This window comes from Lampetra planeri, chromosome 17 (genome assembly GCF_965212315.1).
Source record: "Lampetra planeri chromosome 17, kcLamPlan1.2.h2, whole genome shotgun sequence".
Taxonomy (NCBI): domain Eukaryota; kingdom Metazoa; phylum Chordata; class Hyperoartia; order Petromyzontiformes; family Petromyzontidae; genus Lampetra; species Lampetra planeri.
In genome coordinates, this window is record NC_136123.1 from 3186217 (window position 1) to 3210759 (window position 24543).

At 54.6% G+C, this 24543-nt stretch overlaps 1 protein-coding gene across 2 annotated transcripts in view; it reads right to left on the reverse strand.

Annotated features, from left to right (window-relative positions):
- Positions 1-652: 652 nt before the first annotated feature.
- The window catches only part of LOC144723265 (uncharacterized), a 34378-nt gene continuing 10487 nt past the window's right edge, over positions 653-24543 (reverse strand). For both annotated transcript variants that reach the window (XM_078601857.1, XM_078601856.1), the window contains exons 5-21: positions 23481-23621; positions 22620-22745; positions 21277-21399; positions 20579-20701; positions 19616-19738; positions 18666-18788; positions 16926-17048; positions 14486-14611; positions 13074-13202; positions 10247-10339; positions 9208-9303; positions 7885-7980; positions 6408-6503; positions 6102-6203; positions 4754-4859; positions 3585-3701; positions 653-2839 (exon numbers count right to left, since the gene is read on the reverse strand). In XM_078601857.1, the coding sequence (XP_078457983.1) occupies positions 2752-2839; positions 3585-3701; positions 4754-4859; positions 6102-6203; positions 6408-6503; positions 7885-7980; positions 9208-9303; positions 10247-10339; positions 13074-13202; positions 14486-14611; positions 16926-17048; positions 18666-18788; positions 19616-19738; positions 20579-20701; positions 21277-21399; positions 22620-22745; positions 23481-23621 (1931 nt within the window). In that variant the 3' untranslated portion in view covers positions 653-2751. The remainder of the gene's footprint in view (positions 2840-3584; positions 3702-4753; positions 4860-6101; positions 6204-6407; positions 6504-7884; positions 7981-9207; positions 9304-10246; positions 10340-13073; positions 13203-14485; positions 14612-16925; positions 17049-18665; positions 18789-19615; positions 19739-20578; positions 20702-21276; positions 21400-22619; positions 22746-23480; positions 23622-24543) is intronic.

Here is a 24543-nt window from a genome sequence, read left to right on the forward strand (position 1 = left end):
ACCCCCTATCAGGGTGGGTGGACGAGTTACTTATACCTCAATTGCGTACGTGGTTGGTTGACGCTATAGCCAAGGCGAAAGAAACTTGACGGCGAGACTTTTGTCTGCGCTCCGCTTGTGGTGAACGTCCGAAGTGGAAGATCTGCCCCCCTCCTGCGGGCGGCGCGAGGGCAACGGACAGCTGCGGCCACCGAGGTCTGCCCTCTTTAGCACAGGAACAACAGTTGCCCCCTACCGCTGCCTGCTTCCCCACTGCTGTTGATCAAAATGCGAAGAATCCTGGCCACGTTTGACAAAAGCGTACCGCAGTGGAAGCTGGTTAGAAGCGCGTAACCCCCGTAGGCGTCGAGGCACACGCACGTTCGCCGTATCCAAAGTTCGCCAGTGGAATGTCAGCACGCGTTGCTTAGTTTAGAACCGTGCTTATATTAGGTATGCTTATATCCAGGCTTCTACTTTGTTGGCTAACATTTTGAGCAACGACGCTTGCACGTAAAGAGCAATGTTGGTCTGGTTTCTTTGCTTGTTATGATAAACGTAATTTTTAACCTTGATAAAAAAAACATTTTTAGTTCCCTTTCTGTTGCTGAGGTGCCATTGCCTCACTCCTCCATTTTTGCGACACGGTTGCGACGTGAAACGCAACAATCTCTTTACCGGTGTATGTATTTTATTTTTTTGAAATCGATAAAATTTGATTTGTTTTTCTTGACCAACGCAAAGTGTTAATCCACGTCCTGCGGCAACCGCTTACTCACACAGCGATCCACTCGGTGGACCCGGCGGCGTTTTTATTTTATTTTAATCGACCGGAATAATTTTACGGAAACATCACCTTGTTGTGAGGCTGGGTGTGCAGTTACTGGGCATGTAACAATTGATCGATTAAAATTGATTCTCACGCTCAAGATACGTGCGTCCGAACCATTGCGTTTGGGGCTCAATTTAATGGTGTGTACATTACGTGCAGATTTGGTGGAGTGGTTGTGCGTTGGTGCTGCGCACCGCTTTGTAAACTCGGCAACCCGAGGTTTGATGTCCCAGCCACGGCGAATATATCCGTGGTGAGCGATATCTGAACCGGTCATATGCGCCTCCTCCATCAACCCGAACGGTCCCGCACGGTCCAGCATGGTGAGGTCCGGTCGTACGACCAACATGCACGGCATGGTGAGGCCTTCATCCAGAATTGTATTGGCAAAGGACTGAATTGTGTTTGACATGTTAAAATCATGTGTTGTCATGGAGGATCATGGGTAACACAATTAACCGTAGAAAAGTCAGTGGACTGCTCTCGCCAGTAACATCTGGTAACAGCAGTATTTATTTAACAGGCCTGACTTTGCCGATGAGACTCCAAGTCAAAACTGGCTCAGTGTTTGCCTTCTTAATGAAATGCTGCTGTTAGCAATTGATTCGTGTAAGCTGTTAGCAGATGGACTGGAAAAAAGCTACCGAATGTTCACGTAGCAAAAAACTTTTTCATGTTTATTCATTCATTGATGTTGTGGTATTTCCCCTTCAGGTTAATCGAATTAACAATGCCGAACGAGATGGGACATTCCAGATGGATAATACAAATCGGACGGTACAAATAAGGCAAGACTAATCGTTGATTCTCGATTCTGATTATGCATCTGAATTGTGATAATTCAGCAAACTGCTGCGTGAGCATGCGGTGTTGAACTGGTCCATGCCTGATGGTTGCACAGTTTTACCGCGGTTCTTTGTGTGGCGTTTGGCAATTGTGGATTTGCCCGGTGTTGTACTCGTAATGGAGTAACATCGAGCCTCATGGACAGGCGTCAACTCCACGGCCGAGTGGGCGTCTTTGTTTTTGCCCTGCACGAGTGCGTGACTTCGATCCCAGCTGACGGCCAACACCGGTGACGATTATCTGAACCGGTCCTGGGCCTCCCCTAGGTTGACTCAGCCTCAAATGAGTACCTGGTGCGGTGCGAAAACATCGCCACCGGGAAGAGACAAAGACGGTCAGGCGTGGTGCTGGCCACCCACCCCCTCGCGTACCGTGCCGGCCTTCATAGGTGCTCGCTAACAGCACTTGCCTATACAGGGGAGGGGGGGACTCTTTATCTTTGCAATGATGTAACGAAGTTGGCAACTTCCCCTCTTCGTAGCCTGGCACACCCAGCGCCTGTCTCGGCCCCCCGGCCCTTGAGTCTTGGCACAGAAGACTCGCCTGCAGGCTCCATCGAGGCATCACTGCACGTGTCCGTGTGTGGGGTGCGGTGATTGAAGCACTGTGAACCTGTTAAACCTGTTTTTCGGTAAAGTCACGTAGGTCAAAAAAAATCTATCAATAAAAGTAAAATAAAATAAAAATCACGACGTTTCGGAGGCAACACAAGCTTCCGTCTTCAGGTGGAACCGTCACAGCCCGACAGCTGTATCAGCTCCGAAACGTGGTGATTTTTTTATTTTATTTTACTTTTATTAATTTAGATTTTTTTACCTACGTGACTTTACCGAAGAACCTAAGAATATGAATCCTTGCAGTCACGAAAGCTTCAAATCTGTTAAACCTGCTTTCCGATTCCATTCACGTCCTAAGCGCTCGTGGCCAGCGATGTCAGAACCAGTCCTGGGCCTCTTCACTAGTTCGACCCAGCCTGAAATTAGTCCCGGGTGTGATTTGTGAAAACATCGCCAGCAGGAATTGCCCCCAACATTCTCTATACAGGTGATTTGACATTTGAGTGTGTGTGTGTGCATGCGTGCGCATCTCTGCAATCAGGGCCTTTTGTTGAGCTTGGAGGCTGGGCACTGGATCTTGTAACCGACCGTGTACGCCTGTACGTACACACGTACCTGGTTTATCCTGCACACGCGGACACACACACGCGTTCAGAGAGCTGCAAGCCTTCTCACTCGGTCTCGAGATCTTTGTAAATCCTAGGGAATGCGGCTCCACCAGAGCTCTCGACGCTTCACCATTGTGGGCCGAGTCACCACCCTACGTGCCACTCGCGACGTGCATCATGGCTGGTACAATCTGCTTTGTTGGCACTCAGTTGCACACTGACCGCGATTTTAAATTGGGTTCTCAAGTGTAGCGAGTTCGTGGCCTTTGACCCGACCACCACCGACTGAAGGATCTTCCTCAAGCCTCCTCCATCGTGACGCCGCTATTACAGCTCACGCAGCTCCACATCCACCCTGCCACATCAGTCCACCTCCTCCCTAATCCCTTGCCGTGCCCTTTTAGGCCCCTCTATCTGCCCCCCCATCACAAAGGCACAGATCCCCCGTATAGCCTTAACAAACTATTGGGGCAAGTGCTGTTAGCGAGCACCTATGAAGCCAGAACGGTACATGAGGCGGTGGGTGGCCAACACCACGCCGGACCGCCTTTGTCTCCCAAGTGGCGATGTTTACAACAATCGCATCAGCTACTCATTTGCGGCTGAGTCGATCTAGGCGAGGCCCAGGACCGGTGCAAATAACCGTCACGTGCGCATCCTCCGGGCTCACCTGTACTTTATATTCTTAGGTTTTTTCGGTAAAGTCACGTAGGTTAAAAAAATTAAAATTAATAAAAGTGAAATAAAAATAAAAAAAATCACCTGTACTTGGTGCAGAGCTGCACGCCAAGCGGGCCGCAGCGGTCCACGTAGCTCTCGCGCACGCCCTTACGCACCGCCCGGGACCCCAGCACGGCCCGCGTCACCAGAGGACAGACCCTGCGCATGCGGCAGGCAGCGCCGTGAGACGGCTCTCATTGTGTGAGCGGCGTTCTCCTTCGCCGCCCCGCACCTCCGATTGACGCGGTTGGCCACGGACGGTGCGGAATAAGTTCAACGTGCATTACAGGCTCAAGCCGCGGCCACGTGTGCTGAGCCCGGCCCACAGACGCCTCGTTGCCATGAACGCCGGGAGCTGGGAACTGGGAGCTTCTGGGGCCGGGGGCAGCCCGGGCGAGCGGCCCGGGTCTGTGTGACGCAACTTGACGTTCCAGCGGGCTAGGAGGAGGGCTGGATTTATGGAATATTTTCTTTCAAACTAAACGATGAAAACTGTTTATATTTTACCAGGTAAGGCACACTGAGCTCTACGGCTCTTTTTCAGAAGTGACCTGGCCACAAATGGTAGATCACCGGAGTGGCTTATCACGTGGAAATTTATAGCAGCCAAATACTCTAAACGCACGTTGATTCTAAGTGTGGAGGGAAAAATCGGAGGACCCGGATAAAAATCCGCGCGACCACGGAGAGAGAGACATGCAAACTCCAAATATACAGCAGCAGACGTCAGGATCGGGATTGAACCCATGACCTACTGCATACCCCGCGAGGGAGTTAACATCTACGAGCCACCGTGATGATGATGAGAGAGAGAGACACGCAAACTCCAAATATACAGCAGTCATGGTCGGGATTGAACCTATGACCTCCTGCATACCGGGCGAGGTAGTTAACATCTCCGAGCCACCGTGATGATGATGATGAGAGAGAGAAACACGCAAACTCTAAATATACAGCAGCAGGTGTCAGGGTCGGGATTTAACCCATGACCTCCTGCATACCAGGCGAGGTAGTTAACATCTCCTAGCCACCGTGGCACGCCTTGGGCCCCCTCAACGCCCTAAATCCCCCCCCCCCCCACCCCTCCCAGCCCCTCTGAACCACCCTTTGACAACAAGCGTCTTAAGATCAAGGTGCGCTGAGATGCAGGCGAGGCGATTCTGGACGGGAGTGGATGAGGAAGGGGTGTGGGGTGGGAGGGTCCAACTCACAGCTTTTCACAGCGGAGGCCCTCGGTGCCCTCGGGGCACGAGCACGAGTTGTGTGGTCCACACGTGGCCCCGTGCAGACACGGAGGGACGCACGGCTCCACCACGGCTACAGGCAGGGTGGGGAGCGAGAGAGGAGGAGGGGTGGGGGGAGACGGGAGCGGTCACGGCTGCCACCGTGCGTGACGGCTACAGGGTGGGGAGCGAGAGAGGAGGAGAGGTGGGGGAGACGGGAGCGGTCACGGCTGCCACCGTGCGTGACGGCTACAGGGTGGGGAGCGAGAGAGGAGGAGGGGTGGGGGGGAGACGGGAGCGGTCACGGCTGCCACCGTGCGTGATGGCGGGCGGTGAATTTGTGCGGGGATCGGTACTCCGGATGACTGCCGATGTGCCACTGGAGTGGTTCCGGTGATTGCGTGGGTGGTGTTTGGTGTAATTGCGCCGGTAGTGATGGTACTTGATAGGTGTTGTATAGTGCAGCGATGCCGGTGGTCGATGGTACTGTTGGTGAGTGGTGTGCTGACGGTGCTGTTAGTGGGTGGTGGTGGTGAGTGGTAGTGAGTATTGCACAAACAGTGGTGGTGGTTAGTGTTGGTCTGTGTTGCGTAGCGTTGTGGTGCTGGCAGTGGTGTAGCTGGCGGTGGTGGAGGTGGTGCAAGTGGTGGTGGTGGTGCTGGCAGTGGTGGTGGTGGTGGAGGTGGTCCTGGCGGTGGTGGTGTTGGTGCTGGCAGTGGTGGTGCTGGTAGTGGTGCTGGTAGTGGTGCTGGCAGTGGTGGTGGTGGTGCTGGTAGTGGTGCTGGTAGTGGTGCTGGTAGTGGTGCTGGCAGTGGTGGTGGTGGTGCTGGTAGTGGTGCTGGTAGTGGTGCTGGTAGTGGTGCTGGCAGTGGTGGTGGTGCTGGTAGTGGTGGTGGTGCTGGCAGTGTTGGTGGTGCTGGCAGTGGTGGTGGTGCTGGCAGTGGTGGTGGTGCTGGCAGTGGTGGTGCTGGCGGTGGCGGTGGTGGTGCTGGTAGTAGTGGTGGTGCTGGTAGTGGTGCTGGCAGTGGTGGTGGTGGTGCTGGCAGTGGTGGTGCTGGCGGTGGCGGTGGTGGTGGTGGTGGTGGTGCTGGCAGTGGTGGTGCTGGTAGTGGTGGTGGTGCTGGCAGTGGTAGTGGTGGTGCTGGCGGTGGTGGTGGTAGTGGCGGTGGTGGCAGTGGTGGTGCTGGCAGTGGTGGCGGTGCTGGCGGTGGCAGTGGCGGCGGTGCCAGTGGTGGAGGTGGTGCTGGCAGTGACGGCGCTGCCAGTGGTGGAGGTGGTGCTGGCGGTGGTGGTGCTGGTGGTGCCGGCCGTGGCCCGGCGTTGCCGCCGCCCTTACCGCTATCGCAGGCGGCTCCCGTGTAGCCGTGGCGGCAGCGGCAGCGGTTCAGCCCCACGCAGGCACCCCCGTTCCTGCAGGGCGCGCCGCAGCGCACGGGCTCTGCGGCACGGAGCGAGAGCGATCACGGTGCCCGGCGGACCACCGAGGTACACGGGACCCCCGTCGCAAATACCGCGTGCCTGTGAGTGCGTGCGTGTGTGCGTGCGGTTCGGCGTGTTTCGCACGTGCTTTGTGCGCGCGCGTGTGTTAAATAATGCGGCTGCGTGAGCACACTTGTGCGCGCGTGTACACGTGTGCACTCACCAATCTGACAGCGCGTGCCCTCCCAGCCTCCGGCACAGATGCACGTGTTCACGTCGATGCAGCGCCCAGAGTTGAGGCAGGGAGGGGTGCACGTGGCTGAGCAAAGACAAAGATCCCCCGTGTGGCCATCAACAGACTGATGCGTTGGCGAGCAGCACCTCCGAAGGCCGGCACGGCACACGAGGGGACGGGTGGCCAGCACTACGCCTGGCCGCCTTTGTCTCCTCAGCTCTGTTTTACACACTGCACCAGGTGCTCGTTTAAGGCTACGACCGGTACAGATCATCTTCGCCGGTGTTGGCCGTGAGCAGGAATTGAACTGGGATCGTACCACGACCCACACAGCCTACGTAGAATGCTCTTAGCAAGCGCCGATATTGAGGCTGACAGGGCACTGTTTGCATCTGTGTTCTTGCGTGTATGTGTTGAACTTCTTTCGCACCGTACATAGCCAAGAAGGACAACAAACTAAACACAACAACAGGCAGTTCTAAAGACGTGAGTTTGTCAATCTAGATGATGATTTAAAAGTGCACAGCTCCAGTGGCTTCCTAATATCGGAAGGAAGAGCGTTCCAGACGGCCGCAGAAGCGCATCGGGAAGCGCTCGAAGCGGTGACCGCCGTCTTTGTTTCATTGGCAGCCAAAAGCCGCTGCGAGGATGACCACCGAAGTTTGCACGATGGTTTACGAGGCATAGCTACCGAGTGTGCAGGCGGTGTGACTGCACCGGGGCCCATTGTTCCTGGCGACAACGAGTGGCTGGGAAGACGGATGGACGTGTGGGGGTGGGGGGGCCATTTATTTCATAGTAAAGTGTTTTGGGTTAGATCGCATAAGTGTAAAATGTGTCGTAACCCTCCACCACCCGACACAGCAGGTTAGGTTTGTCACGTAAACCACGCACCAGTTCACTATGAAACATCTCCTTTACCAGTGGCAAAATATAGTAATAGGTTTTTACCCTTTCAACTGGTACAAAAAACTGACACCTTCATACAAGGGATGTTTGCAAAAACCACAACACAAGCAGTCAAAATGCAAACAAAAATCAACAACTCTGATAATGATAATGATATGCACTGTCCTTGAAGTTGATTGGTCCATTGGTGTTGGACCAGATGATGCCAAAAGGCGTATGCAACTTCAAGGACAGTGCATATCATTATCAGAGTTGTTGCTTTTTGTTTGCATTTTGACTGCTTGTGTTGTGGTTTTTGCAAACATGATCCCTTGTATGAAGGTGTCAGTTTTTTGTACCAGTTGAAAGGGTAACAACTTATTACTACAACGTACCAGTTCGTTTAAGAGTAAATACACAACATAGATAATTTAACTACGACGTGTCGCTGGTAATTACATCGGGCGATTTTATTCCTTGCACAGGGGGGGGGGGGGGGCCGTGCCAGCCACGCTACGCCGATGTGTCTGTGCGCGCGTCCGTCCGTCCGTCCGTCCGCCCGTCCGCCCGTACGTACGCGAGAGACACTGTGGCCCCGTGTAGTCGGAGGAGCACTGGCAGACGCCCGGACCCACGCAGCGCCCGCCGTTAGCGCAGGGGAGTTCACACACGGCTGGGAGATGCAAAACAACAACAACAAGCATCTTACTAATAGGGTTTTTCCCTTTATTCTGGCAACAAAACTGACACCTTTTGCAAGGAATCATGCTTACATTAACCACAATACTTGCAGTCAAATGCAAACAAAAAACAATAATTTATGCATTGTCTTTGAAACTGATTGGTCCACATACTCTTAGTTCCTTCGGTAAAGTCACGTAGGTAAAAAATGAAATTAAAATTAATAAAATAAAAATAAAAATCACGACGTCATCAGGTGGGACCGTCACAGCCAGATTTGCTGCATCAACGGTCCCACCTGATGACGGAGACTTGCGTTGCCTCCGAAACGTCGTGATTTTTATTTTATTTTTTATTAATTTTAATATAAATTTTTACCTACGTCACTTTACCGAAAGAACTAAGAGTATGAATCCTTGCAGTCACGAAAGCTTCAAATCTAGAACTGATTGGTCCACACCAGAGACAGCTTTCTATAGAGCCTAGTCTCATATGGTGTTCGACCAGATGACGCCAAAAGGCGCACAGTTCAAAGACAACGCACTACCAGAGTGATGAGAGCTCGGGGTGAGCAGCCACATCATGGGACCTCCTTTGCCAGTACCAAAATATACTAATAGGGTTGTATTGTGGTTAATGTAAGCATGCATCCTTGCAAAAGGTGTCAGTTTTGTTGCCAGAAAAAAAGGGGGAAAACCCTATTAGTATATTTTGGTACTGGCAAAGGAGGTCCCATGATGAAACAAGCATCTTCTTGGTTCTTTCGGTAAAGTCACGTAGAAGGGAAATAATAAAATAATAAAAATAAAACATAATAAAATTACATTCTCACGACGTTTCGGCCACAACGCAAGCAGCCGTCCTCAGGTGAAGAACAGGGCTGTCGGAAATACAGCGTCCGAATGAACACCACCAAGCTTGGCAGCGTATTTTTTAAATGTATAGTCTTCTCACCATCACAGTTCTTCTCGAACAATGCCACTTATTCACTCGAGTCACTCTCGGGCATCAGTCAGCTGCTTCCTTATAAATCTATTATCGCTACTACCACAGTCATTGTTCCAGTGAACTTGACGCCACGGTTCCACCACCTTTCCCAAAAGATTGTTCCACCAGATTGACCTCGACTCCTTCCACAAGATGGACCGGCTCCTCTCATTCGTGACCGTGTTCAATCACCGTCGAGCAAGGTGGGTTTAGGGGGCCCGGGGCGACTCACCTGTGTGGCATCCTGGGCCGGTCCACCCAGGTGGGCAGAGACACACGTCCCAGCGCATGCACGTGCCCCCGTGGGCACAAGGTGGTGTGCACATGGCTGCACGCGGTACAGGTGCGTGTGTGGTACATGTGTGTGCAGTCCACGTGTGTGTGTGAATGTGTGCGGTACGCGCGTGTGTGTGAATGTGTGCGGTACGCGCGTGTGCATGCGTGCATGTGCGCGTGAATGTAGAGAGGGCAAAGGTTGGGGGAAGAATAGGGGATGGGGTACAGATTTCACATTGACACGTTTAGCATATTGTGTAAAAAACCATCACAAACTTTTTTTATCCCATGCACATGTTTAAGTGTACAGCATTTTGTCTACTGCTGGATAAGGGCCTGCGCACGCCGTGCGGGTCATGGGGATTATCTGACCATACTGCACCACGTGCTGGATCAGTGCCCGATGGCAAAAGCAGGGAGCATAGCTGCAGGAGCTTAGAACCACAGTACAACAAAGTATTTTGCTCCACTGCCCTCCGCTACCCACGAAGTATCCCTGCGTCAGCCTATAAGTGTACGCGTACAGTATAGGCATGTAGTTGTGTGTGTGTGTATATATTGTGTGTATATTGTGTATATATGTATAGATGAGTGTGCAGAAGCATGTGGTTGTGTGTGTGTCTATAATGTGCATATGTGGGGAGCGGTGGCGCAGCGATGAGTGCACTGCATTACAAACCCGGGGACCTGAGTTCGATTCCCACTTACGGCCAACATCAAGACGAATATCTGAACCGGTCCTGGGCCTCCCCTAGGTCGACTCACCCTCAAATGTGTACCCGGTGCGGTGCGTAAACTTCGCGACTAGGGATACAAAAGCGGCCGGGCGTGGTGCTGGCCACCCACCCCCTTTGAGTGCCGCTCCGGCCTTCATAGGCGCTCGCCAACAGCGCTTGCCCCAACAGTCGCTTAAGGCTATACGGGTGATCTTTGTCTTTGTGTGTGTGTGTACGTGGATGTTGCTTGTGCTTGTCTATCACGGCGCTTCTTCTTACCCGAGCAGCTGGGACCCGGGTACCCAGGGGGACACTCGCACGAGTTGGGCCCCACACACTCGCCATAATTCTGGCAGGGGGGGTCACACACGGCTGTGGATCACAGGGGTGGGGGGGGAGAGATTTGTCCACATCTGGAGCTTGCCGACCGCTGCAGGCAGCAGATCCACTCTCCCATTCCGTACGAAATTCCACACTCGAAATCCACTTCGCCGTACAGACTCTGAAAAACCGCTGTCCGTCGTGGGCCGCGGTGCCGGCCTACACCACCGCCTACGCACGCGACAATAAGCTACGCCGACCGTTCCGAAAACATCTTTGGTCAAACGGAGCACGGGGCCATCGTCCGGCAGCGGGCTCGTCCCTCCGACCCTCGCCACATGAAGTCCATCGCGCGAACAGCGGCGACGCCGCAGCTGAGTGACGAGCAGCGTTCGCGGAGAAGGCTCCGCAGCGATACGGTTCACCACGCAGATGGCCTTTTTAACGCATTATTACAATACGGTACACTCCGGTATTGATCATTATCATCACGATCCATGGGCAGATAGCTCGCTAGGTGTCCACCGCACATTTCGTTGTCTGTTTCCACTTTGCTCTCATCGTGTGCCAATACGCTCACGTGGTGGGCACATCTTTCTGGCACCAAGCTCTCGTGATGCCGTCGTCAAGCCATTCTCTGTTAGGCCTTCATCTGTTTCAAAGTTCCTTCACATTTTTTATTTTCATCTTGTTGTCGAGGTACCGATTCCCTTCTCACCACTGCCTGCATCAAGTCTTACGTGCGACCTTTCTCTTACATCTACGTTGGTCACTCTTTGGGTTCAGCTTAGTTGCAGCAGCATCCTTCCGTAGCAATACCTTTCAATGAGTTTGCGTGGCGTCCAAATGCGACCGCACGGCAATTCGCCGCGTTGCAGCCGGCTCGTTGCCAGAGCCGGCCGCAGGCCACGCACGGCCGCATCTCTCTCTGAAGAATTATGCCCGAGTCTCTGGGCGACTGCGGTTGTAGGCACGTGGCAATGGAGCAAGATAAAGACACTTTGCAGGAATTCTAGATTTGAAGCTTTCGTGACTGCAAGGATTCATATTCTTAGGTTTTTTCGGTAAAGTCACGTAGGTAAAAAATTTAAATTAATAAAAGTAAAATAAAAATAAAAATCACGATGTTTCGGAGGCAACACAAGCTTCCGTCTTCAGGTGGAACCGTCACAGCACGATAGCTGTATCAAGTAAATGAGAGATTACAAGAGATACCACTCCGTATTATATATACCGTATTATATATACCGTATTATATATATGGAGTGGTATCTCTTCTAATCTCTCATTTACTTGATACAGCTATCGTGCTGTGACGGTTCCACCTGAAGACGGAAGCTTGTGTTGCCTCCGAAACATCGTGATTTTTATTTTTATTTTACTTTCATTAATTTTAATTTAATTTTTTTACCTACGTGACTTTACCGAAAAAACCTAAGAATATGAAACTTTGCAGGAAGTGTTAGAATTGGTTTTGCCACTCTCCCCCGGTTGGGTGGAGAGTTTTCGATGTGTGTGTGTGAATGCCCGTACAGCTTTTGTTCGGCTGGATAGAGGGGGCTAAACGGGGGCGGCATGGGCTAGAGAAGAGATGGAGTGATGTGGTACAGGAGGACGTGGAGCTGAGTGGACTTGTCAATAACTGGTACCAGCGGTGTCAAGAACAGCCTCTGTGGAGGAGGCTCGTGAAGGACGCTACTGGGCAGTTGGAGGCAGTCGCCCTCCAACAACAACGGAGGGCAGAGAAGCGACGCTCACAACAACGAGCAGAGCGCCGGGCGGCTAAAACGCAGCAAGTTGGCACAGTAGGGGGCACAGGTGGTGCATCGACCAGTCATCTCAGTCAGTCGACCCGTGGAACCTGGGTCTGCCCTGTGACCTCCTGCCAGCGGGCGTTCGACACTTCACGTGGCCTCAAGGTGCACCTAGCCTGGCACAATCTCCGTGGTGACGTCACCGCCACTTAGTGGCGAATGGCGGTTGTTGTTGTTGTACGAAGTAGGGAGCGGTGGTGTCGCGGTTAGGGTGCGATGCCCGCTGACAGCCACCAACAGCAGTGACGATTACCTGACCCGGTCCTGATACCTCCCCGAGGTTGACTCAACCTCAAATGAGAACTAGGGAGACAAAGGTGGCCGGGCGTGGTGTCGGTCACCCACAGGTGTTCGCTAACAGCACTTGCTCCAACAGTTTTGTTAAGCCATGATACAGTTGTTGTTGGGTTAGATCACGTAAATATATAAATGTGTCGTTAAACACGCCACCACCCGACACAGCTAACACGTAAGGGTTGTCACGTAAACAGAACGTGCCAATTCGTCACTTGTACAGCACTAGTGTATAGTGTAGTGTATAGTAGTGTAGTGTATAGTGTTGTAGTGTATAGTGTTGTAGTGTGTAGTGTAGTGTATAGTAGTGTATCGTGTAGTGTATAGTAGTGTAGTGTATAGTAGTGTAGTGTATAGTAGTGTATAGTAGTGTAGTGTATAGTGTAGTGTATAGTAGTGTATCGTGTAGTGTATAGTGTAGTGTATAGTGTAGTGAATAGTGTAGTGTATAGTGTAGTGAATAGTGTAGTGTATAGTGTAGTGTATAGTGTAGTGTATAGTGTAGTATACTAGTACAGCACTAACCGGTGTGTTGGAGAGCCAAGCCACAACATTTACAATCCGAGTACGACTTTTCGCCAATAATTACAACCGGCTTCATCAGGCGACAGCCAGATTTGTCAAGGCTATACGGGGCAGGGGGGGGGGGGCCGGGGGGGATCTCTGTCTGTACGTACGCTCGCACTTGCTGAGGTCGTCCGTGCGCACGCGGAAGCCGGGTGAGCACGAGCAGTTGAAGCCGCCGGGGAAGTTGTCGCACTGCTGCTCACAGCCCCCGCGCGTGAAGTCGGCACATTCGTCCACATCTGGGGGGGGGGGACGAGAACACACGTAGTGTACGCGTGCGTACGCGAAGTGTACGCACGCGTACGCGAAGTGTACGCGTGAGTAGTGTAGCTGCGCTATAAACCCGACGACCCGGGTTCGATTCCCGCTCACGGCCAACAACAGTGACGATGATCTGAACCGGTCGTGGGCCCTCCCCTAGGTCGACTCAGCCTCAAATGAATACCTGGTGCGGTGTGAAAACATCGCCACTGTCGGGCGTGGTGCTGCAGCGGTTCGCGCGCTGCTGCGCTACGAACTCGGCCACCCGAGTTCGATTCCTGCTCACGGACATCCACACGGGTGACGATTATCTGGGGACGAGAACGCACGGGTACGCGTGCGTATGCACGCGTAGTGTACGCGTGCATACGTGTAGTGTACGCACGAGTAGTGTAGCGGTTAGCGCGCTGCGCTATAAACCCGACGATCCCGGGTTCGATTCCCGCTCATGGCCAACAACAGTGACGATGATCTGAACCGGTCGTGGGCCTCTCCTAGGTCGACTCAGCCTCAAATGAGTACCTGGTGCAGTGTTAAAACATAGCCACTGTCGGGCGTGGTGCTGGTCACCCGCCCCCTCTTGTGCCGTGTTGGCCTTCAAAGGGCACCTGCCCCAACAGTTTGTCAAGGCTATACGGGGGATCTTTGTGTTATCAAAGGCAAAGATCCCTCCCAACCCGTGTAGCTTGCACGGTGACCGCGACGACGATGACGATGATAACGATGGCGATGATTATGACAGCGGTGGTGATGGTGACGGTGACGACGACGATGACGACGGTGGTGAGAATGACGATGTCAATGATTCTGAGGGACCATCCATAAATGACGTCACGCCATTTTGGACGATTTCCCCCCCCCCCCTCGTCACACGGCGTCACATTAAGTCAGACCCCCCTCAAATATGACGTCACAAAGCTCTGCCCCCCCCCCCCCGCCCAAAACCATATTTCCATTTTTTAAATAACACATGCTTCAAATCGCTTTAAACTATTGTCATTGTAGTGCGTGTTTAATGTGGCGCTGCACTCTGATGTTGTAGGAGAAAACATTTATTGAAACGTCTATTTAATTAAGTAGAACGTGCTGTCTGTATTTATTTAAAGTTGCGCAATTTGATGCGACGTCACATTTCTCAAACCCCCCCCCTCCTCCTCGCCACACATCGTCACAAATGTCTGTCTCCCTGACGACGGGATGAGAAATGCCCTCGAGCCTCCGCCGACGCGGCCGCGTAGCGAGCGAGGCGGCGCCTTCTCACCGTCGCACGACAGCTTGTTGGGGTTGAGTTGCCACCCGGCGCGGCAGGAGCAATCCACGCCGGCCTCGGCGTGCACCGAGCACACGTGCTCGCAGCCGCCGTTCCGCTGCTCGCACGACGTGATGTCTGGCGGACGCGGGGAGCGGGAAATGGGAAGGGACCATTGAATTCTCCGGACAGACCGCAAACAGCATAACATTACCTAATTTAGCGTGTGTGTGTGTCTGTGCAAGTGTACGGCACGGGCTAGAGAAGAGATGGAGCGATGTGGTACAGGAGGATGTGGAGCTGAGTGGACTTGCCGATGACCGGTACCAGCGGTGTCAAGATCGGCCTCAGTGGAGGAGGCTCGTGAAGGACGCTACTGGGCAGTTGGAGGCAGTCGCCCTCCAACAACAACGGAGGGCGAAGGAGCGACGCTCACAACAACGAGCGGAGCGCCGGGTGACTAAAGCACAGCAAGTTGGCACAGTAGGGGGCACAGGTGGTGCATCAACCAGTCATCTCGGTCATCTCGGTCAGTCGACCCGTGGCATCTGCTGGGTCTGCCCCGTGACCTCCTGCCAGCGGGCGTTCGACACTTCACGTGGCCTCAAGGTGCACATGGCCTGGCACAAGCGTCGTGGTGACGTCACCGCCACTTAGTGGCGAATGGCGGTTGTTGTTGTTGTATCTGTGAGTGTGTGGGGAGCGGTACTGTAGTGTTTAGCGCGCTGCGCTACGAATCCGGTGACCCGAGTTCGATTCCCGCTCATAGCCAACATCAGTGATGATTATCTGAAGTGGTTTTGGGCCTCCCCTAGGTCGACTCAGCCTCAAATGAGTACCTGGTGCAGTGTGTAAACTTTGCCACTAGGGAAACAAAGGCGGCCGGATGTAATGCTGGCCACCCACCCCCCTTTTGTGACCTTCATAGGTGCTCGCTAACAGCACTTGCCGCAACAGTCTCTTAAGGCTACACGGGGGATCTTTGTCTTTGGTGAGGAGTAGTATTGGCTGGATAAAGGGGCCTTAAAAGAGCACGGCATGGGCGAGAGAGCAGATGGACTGATGCGGTTGGGGGGATGTGGAGCTGAGCGGACTTGTCAATGACGCCAGCGGTGTCAATATGGGGCCTCTGTGGAGCAGGATGCTCGTGAAAGACTCATCAATCATTGGTTGTTGGGGACAAAGACCACGAACTCGCTACGCAGACTCCAGATTTGAAGTTTTCGTGACTGCAAGGATTCATGCTCTTTGGTTTACGTGACTTTACCGAAAAAACCAAAGGGTATCGCGACACAGACGTCTATGAAGGCTGTGGCCGGGGGATCTTGGTCTCGTGTCCGTGCGTGTGTCCGTGCGTGCGTCCGTGCGTGCGTCCGTGCGTGCGTCCGTGCGTGTGCCCGTGCGTGTGCCCGTGCGTGTGTCTGTGCGTGTATCCGTGCGTGTGTCCGTGCGTGTGTCCGTGCGTGTGTCCGTGCGTGACCGCGTGTGTCCGTGCGTGTGCCCGTGCGTGTGTCCGTGCGTGTGTCCGTGCGTGGCCGCGTGTGTCCGTGCGTGTGCCCGCGCGTGTGTCCATGCGTGTGTCCGTGCGTGTGTCTGTGCGTGTATCCGTGCGTGGCCGCGTGTGTCCGTGCGTGTGCCCGCGCGTGTGTCCGTGCGTGTGCACGTGCGTGTGTCTGTGCGTGTGTCCGTGCGTGGCCGCGTGTGTCCGTGCGTGTGCCCGTGCGTGTGTCCGTGCGTGTGCCCGCGCGTGTGTCCATGCGTGTGTCCGTGCGTGTGTCCGTGCGTGTGTCCGTGCGTGGCCGCGTGTGTCCGTGCGTGTGCCCGCGCGTGTGTCCGTGCGTGTGCCTGTGCGTGTGTCTGTGCGTGTATCCGTGCGTGGCCGCGTGTGTCCGTGCGTGTGCCCGTGCGTGTGTCCGTGCGTGTGTCCGTGCGTGGCCGCGTGTGTCCGTGCGTGTGCCCGCGCGTGTGTCCATGCGTGTGTCCGTGCGTGTGCCCGTGCGTGTGTCCGTGCGTGTGTCCGTGCGTGTGTCCGTGCGTGGCCGCGTGTGTCCGTGCGTGTGTCTGTGCGTGTGTCCATACGTGTGTCCGTGCGTGTGTCCGTGCGTGTGTCCGTGCGTGTGCCCGCGCGTGTGTCTGCGCGTGCGTCTGCGCGTGCGTCCGCGCGTGCGTCCGTGCGTGTGTCCGTGCGTGTGTCCGTGCGTGGCCGCGCGTGTCCGTGCGTGTGTCCGTGCGTGTGTCCATACGTGTGTCCGCACGTGTGTCCGCGCGTGTGTCCGTGCGTGTGTCCGCGCGTGCGTCCGCGCGTGTGTCCGTGCGTGTGTCCGTGCGTGTGTCCGCGCGTGCGTCCGTGCGTGCGTCCGCGCGTGCGTCCGCGCGTGCGTCCGCGCGTGCGTCCGCGCGTGCGTCCGCGCGTGTGTCCGTGCGTGCATCTGCGCCGTGTCGTACGACTCACTGATGCACGTCTTGTTGTCCACGTCCAGTGCCAGCTCCATGGGACACCCGCACGCGTAGCCGCCGGGCGAGTTGGTGCACACGTGCGAGCACCCCCCGCTCTGCACCTTGCACTCGTCGATGTCTGCGCCACCGCACGCGCACAGCAGCAGCGGCAACACGGAGCTTGGGACGTTCCATTCTCCGAGATGCGGGGGGGTTGGGGGGGGGGTGGCGGTGGATCCGGGAAAGAATGTGCAGCTATCCACCAACACTGCTGCTGCTGCCTCCGCAGCACTGGGATACAGGCAGCCACGTGCAGCAGCAGCAGCAGCGTAGCCACCACCGTATAGCCTCGACAGACTGTTGGGGCAAGAGCTGTTAGCGAGCACACGCACGCACACACACAACTCTAAATAGCACTGTTGGCTATGTACGGTGTGAAAGGTTCAACACACATAACATACACCACACTCGATTACATAGCTACATACACAGACACATTACACACACACATTACACACACACATACAAAAAAGGTCTCCCGTTTAGCCTTCACAGACTGGTCGGGGAAGTGCTGCTCATGAGCACCTATGAAGGCCGGCACAGCACACGAAGGGGTGGGTGGCCAGCACCACGCCCGGCCGCCATTGTCTCCCCAGTGGCGATATTTACACATCGCACCAGGCACTCATTTGAGGCTGAGTCTACCTAGGGGAGGCCCAGGTACCGTTTCAGATAATTCAGGGTGCTTCAAAAAAATTTTAACACTTCCGAGAATTTGCGACAACACCACAATAAATGTGCCTGGAGATCACCTAGAGAAGTTTCCAGGGCACGCGTTGACAACGATGGCGATCAAGTGGAGACTCTTTGACTTTTTGAAGCTATTAACATTTACACTTGTTATCACGTTACATGACATTATCCGTTATTTTTCCATTAAAAAAACGATAGTCCCATATAAGTGTCAACATTTTCTTTGAAGCACCCTGTATACCAGAGTGTAGGTGCGCCTACCCACCCACCCACGCACCACCACCACCTACCCACCCACGCACGCACCACCACCACCACCTACCCACCCACCCACCCACGCACCACCACCACCACCTACCCATCCACCCACCCACGCACCACCACCACCACCTACCCACCCACCCACGCACCACCACCACCACCACCTACCTACCCACACACCCACGCACCACCACCACCTAGCCACCCACCCACCCACGCACCACCACCACCACCTACCCACCCACCCACGCACCACCACCACCACCTACCCACCCACCCACGCACCACCACCTACCCACCCACGCACCACCACCACCACCTACCCACCCACCCACGCACCACCACCACCACCTACCCACCCACCCACGCACCACCACCTACCCACCCACGCACCACCACCACCACCACCACCTACCCACCCACCCACGCACCACCACCTACCCACCCACGCACCACCACCACCACCACCACCACCTACCCACCCACCCACGCACCACCACCTACCCACCCACGCACCACCACCACCACCACCACCTACCCACCCACCCACGCACCACCACCTACCCACCCACCCACGCACCACCACCTACCCACCCACGCACCACCACCACCACCACCACCTACCCACCCACCCACGCACCACCACCTACCCACCCACCCACGCACCACCACCACCACCTACCCACACACCCAAGCACCACCACCACCTACCCACCCACGCACCACCACCACCACCACCTACCCACACACTGCCGCTTGTCCACGTGCAGCTGGAATCCGGGTGTGCACGAGCACCTGTAGCTGCCCTCCGTGTTGCTGCACGCCTGGCTGCAGTTGCCGTTGAATAGCGAGCACTCATCCAAGTCTGGGGTTGGGTGGTGGACGCAGAGGGGGTTCGGGGCCGTCCATAAATGACGTCACGCGATTTTGGAGGATTTTTGACCCGCCCCCCCCCCCCTCAAAACCATATTTCCATTTTGAAAATTAAACATGCTTCAAATCGCTTTAAACTATTGTCATTGTAGTGCGTATTTAATGTGGCGCTGCACTTTGATGTTATAACAATTCTATATTTGTTTAAAGTTGCGCATTTTGATGTGACGTCACATTTCTCAACCCCCCCCCCCCCCTCGTCACACATCGTCACAAATGCCTGACCCCCCCCCCCCCCCCCCAGGTGCGTAACGTCATTTATGGACGGCCCCTTAGCTCGTTTCTATGACGCTTCCCAAGGTTGAAAGCTGGAACGCGTTAGCGCTGTCCATCTATGCATGCATTTATGTTGAACTTGTGGGAGGTGCGGGGGAAGAACAACAAACTAAACACAAAAAGCAGTTCTCAAGAAACGAGTTTTCAATCTAGATGATGATGATTCGAAACTGCATCGCTCCAAGTGGCTTCCTAACATCAGAAGGAAGAGCGTCGCAGACAGCCGCAGAAGTGCATCTGAAAGTGCGCGATGCGGTGACCGCCTTTCTTCGACGGCCAGCCAGAAGCCGCCGCTGCTGCTGCGAGAACGACCGGAGTTCGCCTGATGATCGTGATGATGATGATGATGACGCTTCACACTCCTCGACGAGATCGGCGAGGTATTGCGGTCCATTTGTGGCGAGCACTGTGCGCGCAACGAGTGCGACCCTGCCATGCCGCGCGTGCCCGAGTGAGTGCGTGAGTGCCCGGGGGGAATCGGACCGATGCAGTCGCGCGCGTCGGGTGCCACCACGTAGCCCGCGTCGCACTCGCATCGGAAGCTGCCCGGCTCGTTCACGCAGAGCCTCGCGCAGCCGCCCTGCACCACCGTGCACTCGTCGATGTCTGCACGCACGCACGCACAACAAAGACGAAGGTTTCCCACCCCCCCGCTCCGTGTAGCCTAAAAAAAAGTGCTGTTGGAGAGTAACATCTAATGAAGGCCGGCACGGCGCACTAGGGGGACGGGTGGCCAACACCACACGTGGCCGCCTTTGTCTTCCCCAGTGGCGATGTTTACACACCGCGCCAGGTACTAATTTAAGGCTGAGTATACCTAGGGGAGACCCAGGATCGGTTCAGATTATCGCCATTGGTGTTGGCCGTGAACGGGAATCGAACTCAGGCCACCGGGTTCGTAGCGCAGCGCGGATTTAGAACTTAGGCACAGACCTTCAAGTTGTGATTCCGCACCTCCGGCGAACACGCCCGGGCCACGTACGGTGCGAAAGAAATTCAACGTAGATCGTACGCAAGAAGAAGAAGAACCACCACGTCGCCATCTCATCGTCATGGACATCATGCACCACCGCACCACCTCCATGGCTACCCACCCACCACTGCTCCCAGTGGCGTAGCTAGGATATTTTGCGCCCGGGGACGAACTATAAAATTGGTGCCCCCCCCCCGTTTAATCACATACCAATATGTAATTACATGACATGTAGGCTGTGTGTGGCGGGATATATAAACTTTTAGGTTGAGCTGTAGATTCGTGCAGTAGCTTCAGGCTGCCGCGCCCGCCGCAATAAGTTATAATGTGACGTTGTAAGCCTCATTTTGGCGCCCCTGTACCTTGGCCCCCGGGGACATATGTACGCCCCTGCCCCCCCCCCCTAGCTACGCCTCTGACTGCTCCCCCCCCCCTGCTCCCACCCCTCCCCCCCGGCGGTGCTGGGACTCTACCGAAGCAGGAGAACCCATCGCCGTTGAAGCCCTGGAGACACTGGCAGAAGTAGGAGCCGATGATGTTCCCGCAGCGCGCGTTCGCGTCACAGCCGTGCTTCCCGCTCGCGCACTCGTCCTCGTCTGCGCGACAGAGACGGGGGGGGGGGGGCACGTGACGAATGTGTCTCTTCTCAATGTGATGCCCGCGGTCGTGGCGGTGGTGATTTGCGAGGGCTGTGACATCGTGGGTGGTAGCAATTTGGTATCACGATCGAAGCGATGGTGGTGGTGACGGTAGTGGCGGTGATGGTAATGATGATGATGATGGTAATAATAGAAAAAGGGGGAAAACCCTATTATTTTATTTTGGTACTGGCAAAGGAGGTGTAATGATGATGATGGTATTGGTGGCATTGAGTGCGTGTGATGCCCGTGATGACGGTGGTGCTGTTAGTGATGGAAGCGTTGGAGGTATTGATTGTGCACGATGTTGATGATGATGGTGGTGGAGTTAGTGGCTGTGGCATTGCGAGTGAATGCGCGTGATGCTCCTGATAGCAACGAAGGCGAAGATCACAGTGGTGCTGGCAGTGATTGTGCATGAGACTCATGATGATGCTGATTATGACGACGATGATGATGCTGATTATGCAGCTGATCGTGACGACGACGACAATGCTGATGACGATGGCGTCGATTCGGAAGACGCTGTTTGCCTTCGCAGGTGGTGCCGTTGCCGCGGTAGCCCGGGGGACAGGAGCAGCGGTAGCTCCCGAGTGAGTTTTGACACACGCCGCGTCCTGCACACAGCCCCGGCCTCTCCACACACTCGTCCACGTCTGCGCACACGCGTACATACACACGCACACACACACACGCGTACGTTCACACGCGTGTACGTACACACGCACACGCACACACACGCGTACGTACACACGCACACACACACACACGTACACACATTCACACGCGTACGTACACACGCACACACACACACACACGCGTACGTTCACACGCGCGTACGTACACACACACACACGCACACACACACACGTACACGCACACACACGCGTACATACACACGCACACACACACACGCGTACACACACACACACGCGTACGTACACACGCACACACACACACGCGCGTGTACACGCAGCAGCTTCGTGCACATTAGGGGGCAGCGCTTTCCCCTCCCGACGCGAGAGTGCAGAGTAATGTTCATCACACGACAATCGGACGGATATTTTCAATGCTCACGGTAGGAATCTAGTCCGATTAGCTGGAAACCCGAGTTTAATTTTACGGGGTTTTTGTGTGTGTGCAGTCCGTAGTCGGTAGCGGTAATGTAGCAGTTAGCGCGCTGCGCTACGAACCCGGGGACACAAGTTCGATTCCTGCTCATGACCAACACCAGTGACGATTATCTGAACCGGTCCTGGTCCTCCCCTAGGTCGACTTAGCCTCAAATGAGTACCTGGTGCAGTGTATAACCATCGCCACCCGGGAGATAAAAGCAGCCAGGCGTGGTGCTGGCCACCCACCCCCTCATTCGCAGTACCGGCCTTCATAGGTGCTCGCTAACAGCACTTGCCCCAACAGTCTGTTCAGGCTATACGGGGATATTTGTCTTTGTTTGCAGTCGTTCGTGAGATGAGTGGCCATCAACTCGCTGGACCTAAGAACCAGGTGAAGAGTATTTGGCTGCTATACATTTCCACATGATAAGCCACTCCCTTGAGCTATCACTTGTGTCCAGGTCGCTTCTGAAAGAGTGCAAGAAAGCTCAGTGGGCCTTACGTGGTACAATAAAAAAAATAGTTGAGTTTTATTTTGTTTGTTTAGGTGTAATTCAGGGCGGTTGAACACCATGTTTGAACCCAATTTTTTTTAAGTAAAGCGGAATCATTCCACTCCGTAAAACGGGTGATGTCATCTTTTTTTTTGCTTCGACAGCCTACCGTGAGCACGTGCGCGCGCGCGAACATGTGTGCGTTTCACGCACGCGAGTGCACATGTGCGAGTGCGCGAACATGTGTGCGTTTCACGCGCTATTCACCGATGCACGCAGCCCCTTGGGCACGGAAGCCGCCCTGGCAGACGCAGGCGTAGCTGCCGAGGTTGTTGACGCAGAGGTTGCCCAGCTCGCGCCGGCACGTCTCCTCGAAGGTGCACTCGTCCACGTCTCCACGGCACCACGGCGGGGGTTGGGGGGGGTGCGGAGTGGGACGGGTTCAGCGGAGATGGGCGGAAGCGACGGCGAATGACAGAGGAGACAGCGGCGGAACGAACGCAAAACAAATACATTGGGTCGTTTAAAATCAGAGGGAATAGGACTCGTCATTAGACAGGATACGGGAGAAAGTAGAGGACGCAGGGTACTGAGAATAGGGGATATATGATGCATGTATGTTGAAGTTCTTTCGCACCGTACGTAGCCAGCCGTGCTGATCGGAAGTGCGGGGAGGGACGACAACACGAATGTATGCCACAGAGGTATTTCCAATGTTTTTTTTTTGGGTGAATTAAACACATTCCTGCGGAGAGAGCTGGTAGGAACGTTGGGTTGCTCGGTCAATGGCCAGGGTCAACGGCGGCGTGGTGAATTCCGCAAATATGCCCGACTGTGAGGGCGTGCACAAGCCGGCGTGAGTAGGTTAAACATTGAGTTTTATAAGAGCACCACGGGGTGACCAGCCCCTCCCCACCCAGCCCCACCCCTCCCACCCCCCACCCAGCCCCACCCTCCCCACCCAGCCCCTCTCCACCCTCCCCTCCCCACCCAGCCCCACCCTCCCTACCCAGCCCCTCCCCACCCAGCCCCTCCCTGCACGACGGTGGTGGCGGTGGTGGCGTCGTGGCTGTGGTGGGGGCGGTGGCGGTGGTGGCGGCAGTGGCGGCGGCGTCGTGGCTGCGTTACCGATGCAGGCGCGGCTGTCCAGTGAGAGCACGAAGCCCGACTCGCATGCGCACGAGAACGAACCCGGCGCGTTGCGGCACACGCCCCTGCCGGAGCACGCCTGCAGCCCCGTGATCCGCGCCAGCGCGCACTCGTCCACGTCTGCACGCGCGCACACACAAAGATCCCCCGTATGATACAGGTTTTATTTGGGGTTAGATCGCGTAAATATATAGAAATGTGTCGTTAAACCCGCCACCACCCGACACAGCTAACTAGTAAGGGTTGTCACGTAAACAGAACGTGCCAATTCGTCACTAGTACAGCACTAGTGTGTAGTGTAGTGTATAGTAGTGTAGTGTATAGTAGTGTAGTGGATAGTAGTGTAGTGGATAGTAGTGTAGTGGATAGTAGTGTAGTGGATAGTAGTGTAGTGTATAGTAGTGTAGTGTATAGTGTAGTGTATAGTGTTGTAGTGTATAGTGTTGTAGTGTAGTGTATAGTAGTGTAGTGTGTAGTGTATAGTGTTGTAGTGTATAGTGTTGTAGTGTAGTGTATAGTAGTGTAGTGTGTAGTGTATAGTGTTGTAGTGTATAGTGTTGTAGTGTAGTGTATAGTAGTGTAGTGTGTAGTGTATAGTGTTGTAGTGTATAGTGTTGTAGTGTATAGTGTTGTAGTGTATAGTGTTGTGTATAGTGTAATATACTAGTACGGCTTCACCGGTGTGTTGGAGAGCCAAGCCACAACATTTACAATCTGAGTACGACGTTTCACCAGTAATTACAACTAGCTTCATCAGGCGACAGCCAGATTTGTATAGGTGCGCAGATGTGACGACAACACTTGTGCACTCTTCTTGCGCAAAGTGGGGGGGGGGGGGAGATTAATGAATCAACGTACTTCATGCATGTGCCTTATGCGAGCCCATTGATCTTGTACTTCCATCCCTCGTATAGCCTTCACAGACTGTTGGGGCAAGTGCTGTTAGCGAGTAGCACCTACTAAGGCTGACGTGGCACACGAGGGGGCTGGTGGCCAGCACCACTCCTGGACCGGTTCAATAATACGCCACTGGTGTCGAACT